General features: G+C 41.9%; 1 protein-coding gene across 1 annotated transcript; it reads right to left on the bottom strand.

Annotated features, from left to right (window-relative positions):
* Positions 1-244: 244 nt before the first annotated feature.
* On the bottom strand, positions 245-22,382 carry EMCN (endomucin; the record flags this gene model as incomplete). The annotated part of the gene is made up of 7 exons (XM_010150427.1): positions 22,268-22,382; positions 21,752-21,865; positions 13,993-14,151; positions 4,688-4,741; positions 3,024-3,119; positions 1,300-1,324; positions 245-306 (listed from the first exon to the last, which is right to left on the bottom strand). Coding segments are annotated over exons 1-7 (625 nt in total), but the record flags the coding sequence as incomplete, so codon positions are not given.
* Between the last annotated feature and the right edge of the window lie 222 nt (positions 22,383-22,604).

The raw sequence follows: 22,604 nt of genomic DNA, 5'->3' as shown, positions 1-22,604 counted from the left end.
ATGTTAAACATTTATTTTCCCTAAACCAGTCATACTTCTCACTTCCAAATACTGGTACCTCACACAGTGCAGCTGCACTGCAGCTCTACAGGCCCCCAGTCTGGGAATTTGCACTGTAGAGGGATTTTTTTGCACTGACTTTGACCTGACAAGAACAGAAGATGGTTTTACTATTGGAAATGTCATCTCCAGACTGCTCTTCTCTGGGCTCAGAGAGACAGACATACACAGAAGAAACACTCACCAGTCTCAGCAGAAGTTGTCTTCACAGAAAGAAGTTTGACTCCTTCTTTATCTGATTGGACCCTGTTGAAGTCAGAAAACATTTAAGCAGGCAGTCAGCATGCAGCTCAGCATGCATGTTGGTCAGTCAAACAAAACTCTCAGATTATGATCCAGAGGACGCAGCACCTATGCCAGTCTACACTGGTGAGCTTGAAATGGGCTTTGCATGGGATCATATACCAATATCTCTGAAAACGCCTTTCTCTTAAAATATGTAATAAGTCAAGTTGCATGACTATAGAGTCAATTTAGTGCTCCAAAAGTACATCCGAGGGAAAAGAGGGAGTCACCTTTTTTTTCTGTGTCAATACAAGGCTTTTAGCCATGTTGAATTGCAAGAAGGACCTCTTCCTATGTCCAGGGAGTCAGGGCTAGCAAGTAAATCAGCTGCTGCTTTTGTTCATGCAGAACGAAGGCCACAGCCAGACTCAATGGCCTCTAATACGCATTTTCTAATGGATCTTTCTCGGCTTCACCCTCCTGCAACTCCTTATGCCAATACTGTTTTAACTGAGGCCCTGCAAATGGACTAGTGGAGAGAAGATGGGACAGAGGATAATTAAATAATGGGGGACATGAGAAAAAGAATCCAGAATAAAGAACATTAAAAAGGGAGAAAACATGAACAAAAGAAGGGGGATGGGAAAGAATAGCGGGGGAAAAAACCCCAATCAGTGGGGCAAAATTCGAAGAAAATAAAAAAAAAAAGACTGGGCAAATTGGCCCTGTGGTACAGCATAAGCCATTTCTCCATTTCAAAAGGATGCCCTGCAAAACACTTGAGAGCCATCACATTGCTATCCATGCTGGAACAGCTGCTTATCATGCATACAGGTGTACAGTAACTGCAAGTGCGTCATTTTCAACAGGATAGTTCGCTAAGGGGCAGCAAGCGTTTATTATGTTTAAACAGAGGAAGATCAGAGAAAGTCTCATGAAGAATCTGCTGCATTCACAAGTGCCCCACTTGTGAATCTATATCTCAAAGCAATGAAAAGACAGGATTCAACCTACTGTTCAGTGCCGTTCTCTTGTCTCTCTGGAAGAAGGAACAAAGTTAATATCATTTTGACTGCTGGAACTCAGATAAGTAAACATTTAGACATGTTGCTAGCAGAAAGCTCAGTTGTGATTTTGCAGTATTGCATTAAGTACATTAACACAATCAACCCGCTCGAATGGTAATTGGTGCTTTTCTAGTTCATCTTCCCATGTCATCTATGGAAGTAAACTGACATTGCTCGAATCGAGACTTCTGGAAACTAGGGAGACTGATAAGTGACTTGTGCAAGAGCACAACAGAAACACATTTTCCCCTGCAGCTCCCCAATCCCTGGGTAGCTGGCACAGAGGTGAGCATGCAACAGTCCTTGAGTACGTAACAACTGAGCTAAAAGACACAGGCTGAGGGGAGTGAGGGAACAAACCGCCAGGCTGTACGCTCTGGGGAGTTTAAGATATGAGAAGAGGGTCTGTCATCCCTGCCAATGAGGAACGGGTTTCTCCCCAAAATTAGTCATATACTGAACATATTCTATTCTGATGTGCAAGTGCGGGCAGATGGACGGGGCCAAGGGGTTATACCAGAGACACAAAGCCAATTCTAGCCCATGGCACTGGGCACAGGGCGCTCTGTCCATGGGGGAAGCCCACTGGATACATCCGAACAAATCCTGCACGAAGCACCAGAGATATCCTTCTACTCTAGCTTCCAAGTGAATTTGCTAGTACTGTGCCTGCAGACGTTTGTGCATGGGGGAGGCTGGCGAGGAAATGTTCTTCACCTCACACCTTTACCTCTTGACTCCAAATATTCAGTAATTTCCTAAGCAAGGATCACATCTTCCTCTGTTTATTTGGGTCTGGTTTTCCATGTCATTGGCTAAATTGGTTATGACACACTGTTTGCCTTGGTCTACAGCTTCAACACCCTGCTATGATCTTGTATTTCCAAGGCCTGGTGATATCACAGTTGAAGCTCTAAACAGGTCTCCTAACTCATGCCAGCTCGCAGGGAGAGAAAAAGCACAGTCTGAATTCAGATCCTGGTTTTCACTTAATAGAGAATTACACCTGCCTTTGGCCCACTCAGACAAGTCTTTGAAACATTCGGCAAATGGAATTTAATGGAATTATACCTCATTATCTTAAGTATTTCATGGACAGCAGCAAAACAGATACGGGCTTTAGCTGGGCTGTCAAAATTACTGTTTCTGAAAATATTGTTTGCTTGAGGATTTTGTTCCCATTTACATTATACCGTAACTGGAAAATTTTACTTATATGTAATGTATGTGTGTAGATATCAGGGATTTCCTAAAAGAAAGCATTGATATTTCTTTGCCTGTATTTAGAGCAGAGGTAGAATAAATATAGTGATTTCGTTTAACAATATCCCCAAACTTAGTTTTCATTGCATTTTTCACCTGATTGACTGATTGTGTTAGCACAGCTGTTTGCTAGCTCTTTGTAGCTGCAAAAGCACGAACAAAAAGCTTTATGGCATTATATATTCTCTAGAAATCACAGACATTTTTGCTCCCTCTGTTCTTCCTACTGATTTTGAAAATGAAGTGTTACTTTCCCACTTTAGGCAAAACACTTTGAAATACAAGAAGCTTTCCTATCCGACTACTGCAACATCTATGGTTAAGGTAATCTAAAAAGACCCCAGAGATATTTTCATAATAAAAAGCATATTGATCTTTTTCCTTCCACAGAGGAAGTAAACCAAGTACCTGGAGTTTTCTTCTGGCACATTCTGTACAAAGCCACGAGTGAGAAGACAGAAAGGGTAATGACTATCAAGGTGATGACAATTGGCAAGATAACGCCTGCAAAAGAGGGAGAACATCATTTTGCCTGCTGCCCTTGGCTTGCACTGCTGCTGTGTACAGACACTCCCATGCACAAAAGCGGGAGGCACGTCCGGCTCCACATCACCAACCATTGCTGATTTCTCTGGAGTGGGGTAACCTGCTGCTCCTGTCATTCCTCCCGCACCCGCCAAGCTTCAGGCTCGCAGCCTTTGTGGAGGGAGGATTTAGACACCTTCCTTCCACTACCCTTAGTCCTTCCCTGGCACCTGCATTGCCCTGTGGAGCCAGTTTCACACATTTTTCTGTAGGAGGGTGAGGTTTTAGCACCTGCCCAACTGAGCCCACCACAATCTTGACCAAAATAGTCATGATTCACCCCCAGTGTTGATGGGCCCCAAAGGTTTTGCAAAACATCCGTGCTTCAGGAATAAATTTTTGATACATGCAATTTTTTTCCCCTTTTTTGAAAACAAGAGTCATCTGAAATTCAGCAACTGAAGTGATTATTTCTCTTTTAACATTGCACGCCCAGAAAGACACCAAGGAGTTACATAACTCAGTAACATTCCCCACAGCACTTACAACCAGGGATAGAAAATGCAAGATCTCCTTTTTAAATGAGGACATTTCTTTCCTTTTATTATTTCCCACCATCTGCCATTTCCTGACAGGTATTTCCCAGCCAAGAAGCAAAAAGGAAAGAATTATGTAACAAAGAGAAGCTTTCCCAGGGAAATATATAAGCCCAGTTTCTCCCCATTTATCTTTTTTCTGGCAGCCATTGGCCACATTCAAATTTAGCAGGTGCTTTCTCTCCCCTGCTGGGCTAAGCCCTGTGCTGGGGGAGGCTGCGGCTGCATTCCCGCAGCCTTCCTCAGCATCAGCCATCATGCACGCCTGCTATTTAGAAATAGCATCTTTGATGGCTCTTGATGCAATTAATATTTAATATTCACACAGACATGTGTGTGCATCTATGGGACTAGAGGGAGAACCTGGAGACAAGTTTACAGTGGAAAAACATCAAACATTTTGCTAAGCCAGTACTTTGGGTAGGAAATAGCATATCTGCAGCAACACTCTTGCCCTAGAGATGCATAATATTAAAATAAAAGATTAAGTAACATGCATCATGAAAATATCAAGTTTGCAGAAGCCTCCCTCCTAGTTCTTCTCTCCCATGACAATATGAACAATATACTAATATAATATATTCATAACAATATATTCACATAATATGTACTCATAACAGTATATGAACAGCATTTTCATATGTTTTCTTGTGTCTTCTCCCACGGGGGATGACTGTTCACTTTTTTTTTTTCAGTTTTATGACTTTCACTCCAGTCCTGGGGAATAATTGTGTGCTCTCCAGTGAGAGTGGTGGCAACTTGTTAAGCTCCGTATCTCTTTGAGAGGAGTTTTATAACAGGCAGTTAAATTAGGTTTGTAATAGGGTCTACGTCTGGTATGGTTAGAAATAAAACTGCCAGGTTCATTTCTCTGCTACTCCAGTTCCTCATTCAAAGTCAAACTTATCAACTGAAAACTCAAAAGCTGAACGATAAAGCAGGAACACTCACTAGAATAGTGGATAGCGCTCTCTGGCACATTCTTGTTTTCAGAACTGTCAGAAGCTAGATTGGTGAAAGAAACAGTGATTTTCAGGTTAACATGTAATTGCCAGAACTCCCCAAAAAACTCCCCCCAGATAATTACCCTCCCCCAAAAAATTCTGTGCCCCCAGTTCTGCAGCCATTTGGTGGTCCACGGCTATAGTACTTCTCAATAATACCTGGATAACTTGGCAAGAGGGGTGGAGAAGTTTATCTAGCATGGCCTAGAACGAACACACATTTTGCACAGGTGCAGTGCATAGGATCATCTGCTCTGTCCATTTACAGATTATGAGCTACAAACTTTTCACTTTATGGAGGTTAAGATTTTCTTGAGAGTTGAGTGTTATAAGGGCATGTGCGTGCTCTCTCTGCCACATCTGGGGAGAACAAAGACTGTTGGGACCCTTGGGCACTTTTTAGGGCAGGGTTTAAAGGAATGCAATTCTACCTTCAGATACTAATCTGAATTTGAGTGAGGCGTCAACAACCCAAGATATTTATTACCTTGTTGCATACAGTCTGTGGAAAAACAATCACTGGACTTCAAGAGAGTAAAAAGAAAAAGCAATCATCAATGCTTCCCCAGTTACATTTTACAGCACACAGGATTGTATTCCGTATTGGATAAATGCTTGAGCAGACGTGTGCTTACTGCCACTGAAGAAGCTGACCAGGTGGACAAATGGATAGCTAGATGCCTAGCATCAAAGTTGTTATGCAAGGCCAAGCTTTTCCATTTGTTCATCTAAATACCAGAAATGTCTCTCAAAGGCGTCTGGGCAAGGTAGTCTGTTAAGCAGGGGGGCTAGTAGAGAGTATAGCTCTGTATGCAAGTAGTGAGAGAGTAGCAGCCACTGAGGCTCTGTTGCAGGCTCTGATTCATTGCTCAAGTACCCATTTATACTTCATATACCAGTAGGGATGCACGGAAGTGAGGTCCACTTGATAGGTAGAAAACACAAAATCAGCTGGGTTATTAAAACCAATTTCCCAGGACCCGTTTGAGGGCTAGAACACAATTTTGTTAAGTCTCTGTATGTCAGGTCCACCTTTTTTACAGATGGATTTTTACTTTTTTGTATAGGCTGTACATGTAATTCTAGTTTGCTGAATTAGAGTAACAAACAAGGTTTGTTTGTCCCAACCCTGTAGGGGTTCCTTGCTGCAATGATTTTAAAAACTCAGGTTAACTAGTGATAAAAGTTTTGGTAATTGTTTTTTTCTCCACTATTCTCTCCTTGCCCATATTCCCATTCTCACAACTTACTGGTCTGCTCAGACATGTAAGAGTATGCTGTCTCCTGATGCAAGAGGAATAAAGGACAGAACAGCCAGGGGCCAGTTTCTCCACAGGTTTGCTGGATATGCCAGTCTACTGGATCTTCCAGGTAAGTATGAGCCACATGGTCTTACTTAAAAATTTATGTGGATTGACTGGTAGTGCAAAGGGGAAGATTTGAGAGAGCCGTGTTTTCATTTTTGTTCTGCTGTTATGTAGCTGTGGGAATTTGGGGCATATTGTTTAGCTTCTCTGTTTCCTTTCCTTTTCTTTTTTTTTTTTTTTTTTCCTTTCCCCCCATCTCCCCCTTTCATTTGTCTGGCCAGAGACTGAAACCTCTTACTATGTGCTTGTGTGGTGCCTAAACAATACAGCCACAGCTGAGACCTTCTGATGCTGTAGTACAGGAAATTATCATTGTCCAAGACCTTTATCTCTGAAAAATCACTATGTTTCTTTAAAGCAGAAGTTCTCTCTCCATGGTGCCTCTCTGCTGAGGAGTGATATTGTAAGGGTGGAAACTATAATCCATCGTCAGGTGACTGAAATAATTATTATGAATTTGTAATGCCATGTGATTACTTTAGATTTCCTGTGGAAATACTACTGCCCTTTTCACTACCTTATCTGATATGCTGCATGATATACTGGGCAGCAGGCAACTCACAGCAATGAGTTATCCTGGATACTGACTGAGAATGTCAACAGAAACAAATTACACTGAAAAATATGAACGTGTATCCCTGCATTTGTGCAGCATCTCCTCAGGAGAAAAACTGAGGATCTTAATTCACTGGTTATTTTCCTAGTTCTCTGTTAAATGACCAAGATGTGAATAATGCAGGAAAGAAAAATCCATAGTCTAACATTTTAACTACCTGAGACAAAAAATGAGAAATACAATAGCTAAAAAGAAGGACTACTGAATGAATAAAATTTATTAAGGAATTAAAACCTTTAACTGAGATATCCACTTCATTCATTGAAGTTTCTCATAAGCCAGACCATCCCGCTTACTTTCTCAGGATCTGGAAAAGGAATCTGGAAGATATTTTCCAGCTATGGGACAATCTGGGATAAGAATAACCATTGGAGTAATACATCCATCATGGTAACAGGAGGGACAAGCTTTTGCTGAAGCAAGAACTGCAGGGACCAGTACAGAAGAAACTGTTTCCTGATAAGCCTAGAGAAAGGAAAATAGGACAATGCAGGCTTACTAGCACAGGAAACTCTTGCCTTACTCTGGGACCTGCTGCTTCTACCCACAGGACAAGGAACGTGAGCCACTGACAAGAACAAGCTCCTTGGTAAACACTCTATTTATATCAATTTCCCGTTGCATCATGGAATACGCCAGGCCTGACTTTTTTTTTTTTTTGTGCTCTCACCCTGTTTTGTTTTCAGCATCTGCTAGTTCAAAATGGCATTCAGATGAAATCACAGCAAAGTTACTCATTGCTACAACTTGAATATCACTCCTCTGCTTCTCTGTACTACACTTCAGGTTCATTCTTCCCTCAGAGCCTCCTTGTTCCCTACCCTCAGGCTGCCCGCTTCCCACCCCACGCCAACCCTTTTCACCAGTGTGCACAGAGCTCTTACTTGTAGATTCTGTCGACATGGGAAGGCCTGCAATAAAACAGAAGGAACAGGCTTGTTAGTAACTGTTTTAAGGTTAGATGTCCAGAGTCATCACATCATACAAGCTGGCAGACCCTAGCAACGAGTTCAGTAACCCCACAAGAAATGCTGACCCAGAACAGATATGCTGACACTGTTCCCAAGCCCAGAAATTCTGAGCTGTTAAAGGTCTAAAGACTCCCTTATAGATGGGAGCAGAACCCGAAGCACAGCCTACGCTGGGTTTTTATTCTGCTTAAGAGAAGAAAATCCTGAATTAATTGATACATTCCTAAAAAAATTCCTCCTGCCAAAACCAAGTAAGTGCTTGGGAGTAAATAGCTGGCATTTAACTGACAAATAAGTGTTTAATTAAAAGAACCACAAACGCCTAATTGAGACATGTCTTCACATGTCACAAAAACCTTTCAAAATGAATCTTCATTAATTTTCTTGGTGCTTTTGGCTAGCAGACTGCCGAGCAGCAGCAGTAAGAGGCATTGGTAATGAATAAGAAAAGGACCTTGCAGAGTGCTGTGAACAATGCTTACTGGCCTGCTACTGTCAGCTTCCCCCAGCCACTTCACAAGTTTTTGGTGCAGAACACTAATTTTTTGTTAGATTTGTGTTAGTATGCTGCTGCTTTTGTGTGTCTAGACTGTAGCATGCTTGGAAATTAAGGTGGCTGTGAATACTTCACATTTGGAGGCTAGTCACAGACAACCATCACTCCCACAGCCATTTTTATTACGTTGCATTAAATCTCTTCTGCAATCACTCTAAAGTCAAAGGGAGCTGGATACCTAACTCGTCCGTGTCTTTGAGAATATCCATCTGTGTGAACACGGCAGCAAAACATTTATCTGTGTGTACAAGACAGACTGCCTCTTGCCAGGGGCAAGTGACTGGCACTCTGCCTGCCTGGTGAGGCCTCTCACACTGGATTACTGGAGTTACCATGGAAAAAAATCCCTCAGGCACTATATCCTTAGCAGTTGCTCATTATTTTGAGATATAGATCACAGTGTTTGGTCACTGTCTTCTGGGCTGGAGGGCCTCCTCATTGGGTCTCTTCAGGGTTCACTGCTGCCACAGTATCTGTGGGGTATATGGTGCATTTGGCCTTGTCTCAGGAGCTTCATGGGAGGACGTGACCCACCAGCACATCCTCCGTGTCCCAGCTGTGCCAGTCTGGGAGATCACAGAGGGAGTGGTGTGAAGGCAGCTTTAACTCCAGGCAGGCATTCCGCCTCTCCCCGGAGTGCCCAGGATTGCAGAGCTCCTCCTCTGACCAGAGTCCCTGTACAAACACAATCTTCACCCTCGCTGCACTTTCTGTGCTGTGGACTGAGGCTTTGCACAAAGAAAGCTCCTACCACCGCAGCTGTAACACAAGTGAAGCACATTATTCTACTGCTGTGACTGTACTCCTTGAAAATCAGAATGGCTGCTCTTGTATTTCCTCCTCTCTACACCCAATTAAAAACAGAACACTTGAGGCACTGGGATGCAAATAACCCCTTTTCCTAATGATATATGTGACAGAGCTTTAACTGCATTTTAATCACAAACATGCATGGAAAGCACATTCAGGTTGAAAAGCCAAGTACTTAAAAGTCAGCAGTGAGACCTCCACTTGAACATACTAAATATTAGTAATGCTAAGTACTCTGAAGGTATACAGTTATCTCACCCTGGCTTCCTAGGATCCAGAGGAGACTTTTCCTCGGCTTTTTATCATTTCATCAATCCGTCTGCAAATAGCAGTGTCACCTTGCTCAGGGAGGATCTTTGTGATGATTCATTAGGCAGTGTTTACAGCATTGTTTGGGCAACATTAACGATGAGAGTTAAGGAAAAGCTTTCAGGAAGTTAGTAACTCGCCTGCCAAAGGAGGTTTAGAAGTACACATAGTATAGAATGCAACAGGGCACATACCTGGCATTAAGGAAACATCCAAATACGATATGACTGTTTGTTACCCAATACTGCCTTTTCTTCAGCCTACAAGGGGTGGGATCTCATGGAAAAAATACCATGTGATCACACAGCAATGGTTGAACAAGCAAAAGGTAAAGCCCTGTGTGTGCATAGAAAGGCAGAAGATCTTGTCAGGTCCTACAAATAGGTCACTTTCCTTATGAAATTTCAAGTTCTGTCTCCCAAGCCTGAGGAAGGTTGAGCTTTCCTGAGAAAACCACCCAAGGTTATAACATAATTATACATTTTCCCTTAGCTTCACTCTTGCAAAAAAAGTGAATCATCTTGGCTCAAATTAGAGCAAATAAATCAATAGAAAAAGCATGTCAAGCTTGGGACCAATATCCAGGTTCACCCTGAAGACTTAAGGTAAGGTTTGTCAAAGCTGTATACAGGTGACATTAGGCTCTGTGAGCAGGAAGGGTCAGGCAACCTGTGGTTCAGTACCCGCAGGCACAACCAAAACCCATGCTGCTGTCCTGGCCCAACCTTGTCACTTCAGTAAAGCCAGACAGCAGAAACGATCCTAGGTAGGACACATGACAGCGGCCCCCTGCCCTTCCTTCAAGGACTGTAGGAGCCTCCTGAGCCTTTGATATTTTTTAAAACCTGCACACATCTACGCACAATAAAACTACAAGCATCTTTTCCAAAGATATCTCACCCAGATTCTGCTAGAGCATGAAAAATTAATACAAAAAATCTTGTGCCCTTCTCTCTCTCTGTTCAGAGATTGTTCAGCCCTGCCACACAAACAAAGCTGTTTTTTTTGATTTCAGTTTGCATTTTCTAAATAACCATCCAGTACCCTTTTTGGTGGTGAGGTCACACACTGCTGTTGTACAGAAAGAGGGCGAGGAAAGGCAGCATTTCGCTTGCTAAGATGGTTACCGCAGTTGTTCTAGCTGCCTGTTCAGAGCTTACCACATCCTTCGGGGCGACGAGTTAGGGGGCAGATGCTCTGCATAAATAATCTGGGAAGATTTCCAGATTCATCACGAAAAGTGGGGTGTGCAACACTGACTGTGCTGAATCCTTGTCGTGCAGTAAGAAGGACAGGGATAAAAAATTTGGCCTGTGACACTGGTTTGATTTGAAAATACCTGCCTGAGTCAGTTGAGCACTGGTTAGAAGCTTGACAGATGGAGAAAGAGACCAATAACTAACATCTCTCCACTCTGTTCTTCAACAGCCGCTACCTAAGCAGCCTGGATCCCTGCAGTTTTACTGCTTCTGTTTTTGGAGGGCAGCCACATGGAACTGTGTTCATTGGCAAAACAAATGAATAAATTTGGCTGATTACTCAGAGGGGATACCACAATATAAATCAAAGCAAAATTAAGAACTTTAAAAAACCATCCTTGCCCGGACCATGCTATAGATCTGTAATTGTTTTTACTGAGGCTTTCCTATATTTTCCATCTCCCAGGCACATAATCTTTTGTCTCTCTCGCTCTTTGTGAAGAACCTGAAGACATGGTGGGTAATTTTTACCTAATATCACTATCCAGAGTTCCTACACAGTTTGGGTACAGAAAGAGTCAAACCCTGCTTGTGTTACTCATAAGGATTTTGCTTAGGGAGATGCCTCCTGTGAATCAAGTGAGTAGGCTTTACAATTGGAGGAGTGCAATAAAGATATCAATAGATGCAGCAGGTTGATTCATCTGACAGTTTATTATAATAGATCATTTGATCTTACCACCCTGATGTGTGAGCTAGAACTCATACTGCTTTATGGATTTTTTTGTTGTTTAGGTCACAGAGTAAAAAGCTACAATGCTTGCAGTTTCTCAGACTGATCCATTAAATCTCCAATTTTTCATTAATTAAACAAAAGGAGAAAATTAAATATTAGCAAGCAATCCTCTGTGGAGGTGGAGAATGAGTAGGAGGTATATTATACATGACAGCCAAAGTTAAAGAAGTGTATGTGTCAATGGCTTTGCTAAAAACAGTTGCTATTGCCATCCCTAGCCTGAGTGAGCACTACACAGCCCCTCCTCTGTGGCTGGTGGTTTCAATCTTCTTTAATACAGCAGTACTGTTCTCTGATGTTTCTCCAAGTTCTTTCCTAGGCTCCCCCACTCATTTCAGTCGCTCTCCAGCTCTTTGTGGCACTCCTCCCACACCCTGATCTTTTGATATGGATGATTGGAAATTTGTCTTCAAAATGCGCTTTTTCTGCAACAAGAAGGGGAATTTTCACCAAAACAGGGTTGGGTTTTTTTAATGGAAAATGGTCTCAAAACTAAATATATTCTTTTGCATTGAGGTTAGCCAGCTGAATTATTTTGGTTGAGCATAGCAAATAGAAACGTTCTGTTTTGGATCAATTTCACATTAATTGTCTTCCCCTGAGCTCCCACTCAGAAGCTGTGGCTTGGGTGCCTTCAGCTTGCGAACTCTGCTATTCCCTATGGGCTCCAGCAGGCGCATACCAGCCTCTGCTCTGGTGAACAAAAGGTATCCAGTCCCTACAGAAGCCCCTGAATGTGAAATTTCAAAGAGCTGGGAAGAAATAATCTAATGGTAGTAAGAGATACAGCAATTCTTCCAGTCTCAGCACCGAATGAAACAACTGGCTTCACACTTGCATTGCTTTAAAAGTTATTAGGGTACAGCATATGGTTTCCCTTGGCTCTGAGCGATTGTACATAGGAGATGAAATCTGTTTAGAGGGAACCAAAACATCTTTTCATGAAAGTCAGAGAATACAAAGAATAAGGGAGCAAGGGTAGTGTAAAGGTGCACCCATTTGGGATAAACTACCTGAGTTCATCCGGGCGAGTAATGGGATTTCTTGCGTATTTAATCTGCAAGAAAGAAGCAAGGAGCTGTTGCTGTGAGGAGACAGGAAAGGTGTTAAGTGTGGAATTCCTGGTGGAGGAGCAAGTGATTTTGAAGTGGCAGTTTTATGGGAACTCAGAGTACTGTCTATGCCAAGCACCTAGAGTGACTCCCCCTGGATAGATGGGCCCTTTCTTTCTCAGCCAGGCAATTACAGTCCTGGCATGTTGGGTAGTCCCAGAGCTCAAGAAGATTAATTGGTTTTACAGCAAAGTGATCAGAGTAAGATGATGCCTTTCACAAACAGACCCAAGGAAGGTTGTAAAAATTTCTGGGCAAATCTTAAATGTAAAATGTAACTGTACAAACAATGTAATAGGTAATTCAATGCATGTGATCTGTAGCCAGATATGTATTACAATTTCATTTTAACCTGGAGAATTCACCTGTGCGAGAGAACCTTTAATGAAAAACACTGTAATTTACTGCCTTATTGTAGTGTACCAAAGGTAAGGTTTCCATACCATGCATTTGGCTGCCAAAAGACACGAAACCTAACAGAATAATCAAGTAACTATAGCTCACAATATATGCATTACACAGCATAGACTTATTGAAATAAGTGCAAAAAATCCTCTCTAAATCAGTGGCCTTGGATTGAAAGTGAAAAAAATCCCAACTTTCTTAAAATGCTTATTATTATAATATCTTTTTGCATGCTTCTATGTGTTTCATTGTGTCCTGAGCATATGATAATACTCCACTTATATATACAGTCCTATCCTCTATGAGGAAAAACCACACTACATGTGCATGCTTATCTCCCAGAAACACAATTCAGGGGTTATAAAAAGTCTTGTATCCCTTGTTTATGAATTAAACATTCATAATAATTGGGATACACAAACAAAAGTAGCATCCTTATTAGATTTACACACGTGTAGCTGAAAGTAAGTATCGAGTGAACTGAAGGCTCAAGAGACCTTAAGAAAGCCCAAATAAGTGGTTCTTCAAAGTCCAGGAAAATTAAGCCAGCTAGAAGCAATAAATGATCATTCACATGACCTGGCATCTACATTCACTGCAGTGTTGCTTAGTGGCTAAATACACCAAAACACACCCAGAAAAACAATAATACTAGACTGGAGTTGGGAAGGATTAATGTCTTTTTGACCTTGCATGTGACCATGTTGTACTTTGAACAATGTCATTTAATTGGTAACATGCATTAACTTGCCCTCTGGATTTATTCACAATTGTAAAAATTATAGCTGTTTTCTCCTTTGTCTCCTTTGCTTTGTAGCCAGAAAATGTATCTCAATGACTTCCTCTGGCAGTCAATGATCACATACAGCATATATAAAGATTGCTATTATCTTTTTTAATTTATAACCTCCTGTAATGACATTGAATATCCCAACTGAGTGTTTTGAAGTTCATCCATCACTCATCATAACTTCATGGACACAGCGTACCCTGCATGAATAAGGAGGTGGCTCTCAATCTAGGACAATGAGCAAGTGAACAGGACATTAGAAATTATTTGCATTTTTTGAACTTTGTATTGAAAAATATAGTGTATATTTTCAAGACTCACCTGAAGTTCCAGGAGCAGAAGTGGTTTTTTGTAGTGAGGTTGTAGAAGAAAAAGACGATGCCTTAGTAGATGAAGCAGATGAAGCAGATGAAGCGGATGAAGCAGATGAAGCAACCAAACTCCCATTTTGTGCCAATTGTGTTCCACTTGCTTGTGTAGCTGGAAATGAGGCAGACATTCAAATAAGATACAACAGTATAAGCATTGCCTTAGATCCTGGACCATATCCCAGACAGATGCTCCCACCATCACAGAGGAGACTTAAGGTCAGAAATCACTACAGCTTCTAGTAACCCCTTGTCAAGCGACAAACCCTGGGCTGGGCACTGGTGAGGCCGCACCTCGAATACTGTGTTCAGTTTTGGGCCCCTCACTGCAAGAAAGACAGAGGAGATGGAGTGTATCCAGAGAAGGGCAACGGAGCTGGGGAAGGGTCTGGAGCACAAGTCCTGTGAGGAGCAGCTGAGGGAGCTGGGGGTGTTCAGCCTGGAGAAGAGGAGGCTGAGGGGAGACCTTATGGCTCTCTACAGCTCCCTGGAAGGAGGTTGTAGCAAAGTTGGTGTCAGGCTCTTATCACAAGTAACAAGTAATAGGACAAAAGTAAACCAGCCTCAGTTGTGCCAAGGGAAGTTTAGATTGAATATTAGGAAATGTCTTCACCAAAATAGTTCTCATGCATTGGAATGGGCTTCCCAGGGAGGTGGTGGAGTCACCACCCCTGGAGGGATTTAAGACACATGAAGATATGATGTTTATGGACATAGTTTAGTGGTGGACTTGGCAGTTCCGGGTTAACAGTGGGATTTGATGATCTTAAAGTTTTTTTCCAAACTGAATGATTCTGTGAACAATCCCTACAACGCTGTACTACTAGTTAAGGCATAGTTAAGGCATCTTTGAAGCACATTCTAGGATCAGAAAGAGCTTCACATGTGTGTCAGAAGACAGCCTAGAGCTCTGACTTGAGAGCCCACAACAACTAGACAGTCTTGAACCCACAGAAACATAAACATGAGAGAAGCTTGCTTACTGCCCTCTATCTTTAACCTTCATTTTAAAAAAAAAAAAAGAAAACAAAAAGAAGCTTCAGCCACAACTGCCACGTAATGTGATATTGTAAAAAGTTTTAAGGATTTTAATTAAGCACAGAGTTAATTGTTTTATTTTGTGCTGTTAAGGCAAATGAAATAATGTATCACTGAAAATTACTGCATGAAAAATTGCGGTCTCTTATTTCTGCTCTCATACAGTCAATAGAGGCCACCTGTGTCACAAGATTTGCAGCCTAGGGTGGGTCCAAGATGGAGGTGCAGGGCACCACCTCAGCCTGTGGAACTGAAGGTCACCAAATGACAACAAGAGAGAATTTAAGCTGTTCCAGCACAGCTGATAATTCCTATGTCTATGCTCAAACTTCAGCATAATAACAGGCAAGACAATGCCTACTGAATAAAACATAGGGGTACCCAAGAGTAGCCTTATACTTCCTTTCAGATATAGATCAGAGATGCGACTGAGCTGTAAACTGTTTTCAGTGTCTCTTCATCTGAATTTCAAACACTGGAACTAAAACAACTTTAAGACATATTTTAGTCAAACAAGTGCAACATCATGAACATGCAACATCTTAACGCTGAGGAATGCTTCATCTCATGTTTTATTCAGAAACTCTGATTACCAGTTTGGCCCCTCAAAGAACACTTTTCTCAGGGAAAAAAAAACCCAACACACAAAGCTCCCTAATTCTACCACCACACACCTTTAACTTGTCCCTTTCCTTTCCCTTTTGTTTATTAAGTGAATACCTTGGAGAGGCAAGCTTCAAAAATAAATGAGTGAACTGAAGCACTGGAGTCAGTGGATTCATACAACTTTGGGAAATGAGAGAAGCCCTTTTTACAATGGTCTGTAGTGACAGGAGAAGGGGCAATGGGTTTAAATTGAAAGCAGGGAAATTTAGGTTGGAAGAAATTTTTCCCAGAGAGGGTGGTGAAGCACTGGAACAGGTTGCCCAGAGAAGCTGTGGATGCCCCATCCCTGGAAGTGTTCAAGGCCAGGCTGGATGAGGCTTTGAGCAACCTGGTCTAGTGGAAGGTGTCCCTGCCCATGGCAGGGGGTAGAACTGGATGATCTTTAAGGTCCCTTCCAACCCAAACCATTCTATGATTCTATGAGCCAGACAGCCAGGGATGGTGTCTTTGAAGATCTAGTCATGGAAGAAAACTGTACTGAAAATTATGCTAAACAAGCTTAAATGCTTAAAATTTTCACTGGGATTCTATTGAATGAGAAGCATAATTTCACTGTCAGCTCCCTCCAGAAACCTCAGCATTTTACCCCTTCAGTATGCAAGCCTAATCTGCAACAGAGATGAGTGTAAAAAGCCCCTCTACATAATTTTTGACTATAGTATAATGCAAGAATCCAAGAACTTTAATCATTCCTGCATTCTCATCATAGAAGCTTTGAATGAAGCTTTAAAAGCTAACTTTTTTCTCTTTTGGTTCTTACTGCGGTTGCTTGAGACTCAAATTTTAAATGTTTAATTTTAATCTGAGATCAATTAAACAAAAAAAAAAAAAGGACAAAACCCTCGAAGAACCTTCTTCTCTCTAAGATGCATGGGCTTCTAACAGTAACAGCAACCATATTCTGTCTCCCTTAGCATAAGTTAGTACCAAGTTGCATGGGAGAATCAAAAGTAAAGGCAGACTAACAGTATGCCTTCATGTGCAGAGACATTTGAACGCAAATATCTTTTGTGAACCCTGCAAAACAATCGATCAAGTGTGTGGGAGAGATGAGGAGGGAGGCAGCCAGTTGCCTCATAACCCTGCAGAGAGCTGTTTTCCCATAGGGATCACAAGTTTCAGGCATCGTATCAGTCCTGGCAGCAGCCCAGCCCTGGGTGCTCCTCTTGTGTTTGGGAGCTGTGAGAACAGATTGTTCTCAGGAACACGGGCTGCGTGCTGGGTATGCCTCAGTGGGGGATCAGGAAGGGAGGAATGAAATAGCCTCCATTTATTTTTTTTTTAAATTCAACCTTCCCTCCTTCCCATCATCCTCCCTCATGCCTTTACCTAGGGCTTGTTGTGAAGCTTGTTGCATTTATTTCATCAGACTACAGAACAGGCTCCCAGCTTCTGGTGTCAAGGGGTGAAGTAGACGTGAAAAACTGTGTGCCAGTTTTCACCACTTCCAAGATGAAAAAATGCAGCCTTACAGGAAAGGTTCCCTTAATTCCACTGTACTACTGTAAGATTAAATCCTAGCAACCCAATTCTCTGCTGACTTGTGGCTTTGAAGCAGCTTTTAAGCAGCATCCAAGCCTTACGCCTAATACGCTGCACAGGCTCTACCATCAACACATTTAGCAGATCGAGTAGCCTGTGCCAAAAGCCTATGGGAACAGAAGCATTCACATCCAGCCACTGCTCATGTTTGCGACGGCAGCACTGACAGCACAGTACGCCTGCTAGAAATCTGCCTTTTCGGTAAATCCCATAACTCATATCTATGCAAGGCTTAATTTGATCTCAACAGGAGGAGACAGCTCAAGTCCGTACTGTGGTGCCCGTGCTCTGTGCAGGAACAGGCGGGGGACTCTGCGCAGGCACACGGTGACTCAGTTCTGCCGTCCCCACTGACACATCCCTGCAGTAATTCATCACGCTTCGCCTCAGCCAGCTGCAGCAAAGATTTCTGTTTGCCTGGCAGGGGGAGGCCTGGGCTCACAGAAAAGCAGCACAGCAGAGGAGGGTGGCTGCTGCTGCTGCAAAAGCACCCACATCATCTGTTAATGGTTTGTTGTCAACAGCTGATTATGAGTAAAAATGGTGAAGCAGTAAAGGTTGTAAAATAGCTGTCCGAGTGGGGCTGATTGCTGCAGTGGCAGAACTCCCTGGTGGTGATGCAGCTCTCCCTGCTGATATTTTGATAAGATAAATGACAGTGTGTTAACACGTATTTGTCAAAGGGATAGTCAACAACAGGGAACCTGAAGCTGCTCTGCAAAGATGCTGTCTGAGCCTCAGGTATTTCCTTACTCTTTGTGCTCTGAAAACCCTTCATTTTCTTTAACCAACTGAAATCTAACACATATTCTTACTTGATCCTAGCATGAATTTCTACTTAACCTACATATAATCCACATATATTTTGGCATTTCCCGAAAGTACTTTAAATTTTCTTTACAGCAGGCTGTTACTTAACCAGCTTTGACATTATAAGATACTTCAAGTAAGCAGCAAACACTCTGCATATACACCCTGCAGTGCAAAGAATATAGATCCTTACCTTGGCCAATCGATGAATCTAGGAAACACCTTTACAAGGCAGAAGGAAGTGCACCCAAACCATGTTAAAATGACAGGACAAGGACTTTCTAAGATGGAAGACTAAATCTTCTCCCTTGAGGTCATAATCTTTAGCATAAACACACATATAGTCCTTGACCCTTTAATCAATAGCCTGAGAAACCATTTGCATTAACAAATGCATTCATGAAAGCTTTGAAAAATCCCAGTGTAGCAAAACCAATGGAACTTCACACCCATTCAGAGGAATGGAAATTGGCTAGGGAGGTAACCAAGCAGATCTCAGTTTCAATGTTTACACTCATAGCTGATTGCATCTGCTCTCTGCCAGCTTTACATTTTCTGGTAAGCCAAAAATCCCAAGTATTTCAAAATACATGTTTTAAAACAACATCTCTCTGCATTACATGTCTCAGCAGCCAACTGTCCTCAGTGCTTACCTATAGCATGTGGTAACAACCAGAGGACAATTGAGAAATACATGTTACCATAACCCTGTTATGGTAGCTGTACGGAAATAAAGCTTCCATCTTAATTACCAGTAGTTTGATTAAAAAAGTATCCCCTCCACTCTCTCCTTCTCTCACTTTTTAATATTTCATATTTCATTGCATCATGATTCATCATCATCCAGGGGAGTGGCATGAGATAAATTAGAGACACAACAGCCAAAAATCTACTCTTACTTGTAATTTAATACCTTGATCTTGCATAAAATGCTTGCTCTGTCTCCTGGGAGGAAGGACATAATCTTTTGTTGGATTTCATTTCATATTCTCTTTGATAACTCCAAGTGTCCCACGATTTGCTCATTGCAGATGCAACTTGCTGTAGTGTGGCACCATTCTTGTTTTGGGGCCTGGACTGCACAAGTGAGGTCACACTTTTGGCTAAATGCGAGCTATTGGATTTGAGCCCTTGTTAAGAAAGCAGGACTTAGTTGCTGGCTTTCAATATAATAAACAAGGCAGGAAGGCATAGAGGGTGAGATTGTGTTTATGGCCTGCAGAGGAAAACAATATTGAAGACTTTGGTGGGCAGAGGAAATAAAAAGACAAACTTTTTTGCATGATTTCACAACATGTGGAACACTGGGGTTTTTTTCTGAATTTATAATAAAAGGTGACAGCAGGCACAGAAATTGCAGCAGAGACAAGAAGCCCTGTCAAATCTCTGAATCAGGTGTAGGAAAGATAAATCTTGAAGTGTCATAAAGGCACCGCCAATTTCTGCCTCTGTCCCACACAGCCAGCCCAAAAAGAGGTAGAAGTGAGTGCTAGTGAAAAAGAAAAAGAGACTAATCAACTTTCACCTCCTGTCCATTTTGAGTTCAGAAGTCTTGCTACGCCTGTGCTCGCTTCAGGAAGCACAAGTCCCCCAGTCTTCGGTGCTGCTGAGGATGCCGGCGGGGGCTGGGAGGCTGCAGTGAAGCCAATGGCACCTCGCCACACCAGTGCATGGGGAAAACAGAGGTGGCTGTAGCCTGCAGCCAGATGGTGGTCGAGGGGTCTGTGGGTTTTCTACAAGGGTTGTGCCCTGTCCCAAAGCCACTACCTTGTGTGCTGTCCCGCCCCTTTGTGCTGAAGCCAAGGCTATGACTTTTGAAAGCTAGACCAGAATTTTGCCTTAAAACCCACTAAAACTGGTTTTCACTTACACAGTTTTTCCAAATACTACTTAGTGTTGAAAGAAAATAAAAAAATCTTTTCACACACGACTGTTCTTTAATTTAACACAGGACAGTCTTCTTTAATTTTCCTGTTTACAAAGGGAACTGAGAGGCAGGTAAGCCTTGGTTTTAGGTTCAGTTGTCAACCATTTTTATCACAAGCTTTTTGGGGCTTTTTTAGCTTAAATGAGGATTTTAAAAGACAAATCACAACCCAAGTAACTAGGTACTGAACTCTAGCTTATAGGAAGAGAACACAAGAGGAATAGAAAGGAGGTGCATTGGTGAAAACTTCACACCCAGCTCCATCATACCTCCAGTACCAGTTTTTTCCAGGCATCGGTGCAGAGCAGTGGCCAGAGATAAGCCGCACTGGCAGGTATGCCTTTCCTTGTTAGCTTTTCTTTCCCTGCTGGGAGCAATACCTGTCACCAAAGTTTAGTTCCAGGTGACTGTGCTGCTCTGGTACCCACAAGCCAGGAACCTCTGCCAAACCCAAAGGACTAGGAATCACACCCGTGATGTGATGCACCATGCTGTGGGCTTTTGACAGGCCCACAGGGTCACAAATGCAAGCTTTAAAATATTCTTTGTGGCTTTTGGTGTCACTTTAGCAGCTTGTGCATCACTCCAACTGTATCCTGTGACTCACAGATACTGGCATTTAAAAGTCAAGCCAAAAGTCAAAAGACTTTGGGATGATGATCAGACTTCTCCCTATGCCAAGCAGAGCAGAAAAGCTGCATCAACAAAAGATGTAACCACTGAGTGAAAGGGTAATTGCTCTCCAGGCAGCTTAGCAGGGTTGGGTCCATGAGGGGTAGCTTTAAATGAGAATTTGCACAGAGAAAGCATGCAGGCTGTTTCATAGAGGTCCCTTTTTATGCAAGGAAACCAAGGGAAGAGAAGTCAAGTTCTAATAATTTGTCACAGTTCAGTATGCTCAAAGATCAAGTCTGAGAACATTGGTGTACCACTGACTGATGAATTAAATATCTGGAGTACTTAGTTTTAATTTTTTGAGTCAATTAAGTATAAAAAATTGAGCATTTCAAAGCTCTGGTTCAGCAAAATACTTAAACATTTACACTGTAATTAATAGACAACAAAGTGAGACTGTATTTCATCTTAAGTTTACTGGGCTCCTTTTGGATGCCATCATACTTGTTTGAATTAATCCAAATATCTGCTGGATATGTCGTATTTTTAAAAGAAAATTTGTTTTCTAGAATCCAGTCTGATGCACTGGTCCAACACACGTTATTCTGAAGGTTTATGGGGAACAAAACTATTTCCTAAGATTGATGCAGGGTAATTAGTACCACCTCTCTGCTTTCAGTACTGTGACTCATAATAATATAGAACATAATTAACTGTAGCACTGTAACATATATAATAATAAAAAACAATGGGGGCTGTTCTGACACCAGTCTGATCAGATAGAATCATACATTTATGATTAAAAGCTTATTAAAAAAAATCAAAACATAGAAGAATATAAAAAATTAAAAGCTTCCAAATACATCTTTCCCAATTACAGAGAGATTCAAATCCTGTGTAATGGCTTCAGATCACCTCCACTACAAATATAACATTCTAGGACAAGATTCATTGAAGATATGTAATATGGTAAAATGAATAGCTCTGCTTCCCCAAACCTCCAAATCCATGACCTAATGTACCCTTTTTTACCTCCTTTTATTGCTCTGCATACTGGTTTACAGAAATGTAGCATACAATAAATCAGAAATCTCTCAATGAAATTACCACTTACTGTTGTTTGTGCTGCCACTTTTATCTGTTGCTGTAGTGGTCACATTTACTGGTGGTTGTGCTGTACTTCGTATTATTTGTGGTGTAGTAGTATTAGGTGCAGAAGATGTGGAGTCTAATAAAGGAACAACATTTGAATTATTTCCTCAAGTTTGTGTACACACACATGCACACACACAAAACACACTTATTGCCCTGCTTACAGCCAAGTTTTAAATTATCAAGAGAATATTTAATTTAAATTGAAGATCAACAGGGACATGGCTCCCTTCGCTGCAGAGAAAGCTGCTCCCTGTCCCATAGGTGAGTCATCCCACTGACAACAAGCCTGTGATTAGGCCTGGCTTGGAGCTGCCTTGAGACTGACCAAGAGGACGCTGCTAGCACACCAGCAAGATTTCACTGAAGTGTTCACCATCTGTAAAACAAATTCCCAGGCCAAGAGGCACTGCTGCTTAATTTCCTGAACAACCACTAGAACAACATCAACAATGAGCTTAAAGAAACTTTCACTTACTTCTCGTGATGGATTCATTGGTGGGCTTGACTGCAGTTTTTGCCATTTGCAATACTGTTGCTTGTGTAGTTGACGAAATGTTCACAGCTTTTGTTACTGCAAAAAAAGCATTCATGTCTTCATTGGTTTATTTCGTCATGTACAAATAAACATCACATACCTCTAGCTGCCTTCTCTCACAAAGGCAGTGAATTTCAGTTTAAAGTCTGACCCTTACGGAGCTTTCTTTCCCACACATTTTTAAAGAGGATTCAAAGTGCATATGGTTGGTATCAGAGCAAAGGTTTGGTCTGTGGCCAATCCACAAGTTGCCCACTGAAAATTCGCAGCTCTACCT

The sequence above is a fragment of the Eurypyga helias genome, unplaced genomic scaffold (assembly GCF_000690775.1).
Source record: "Eurypyga helias isolate BGI_N326 unplaced genomic scaffold, ASM69077v1 scaffold334, whole genome shotgun sequence".
Lineage (NCBI taxonomy): Eukaryota > Metazoa > Chordata > Aves > Eurypygiformes > Eurypygidae > Eurypyga > Eurypyga helias.
The sequence above is the reverse complement of the archived record's forward strand: the minus strand, read 5'-3'. Positions and strand labels throughout refer to the sequence as shown.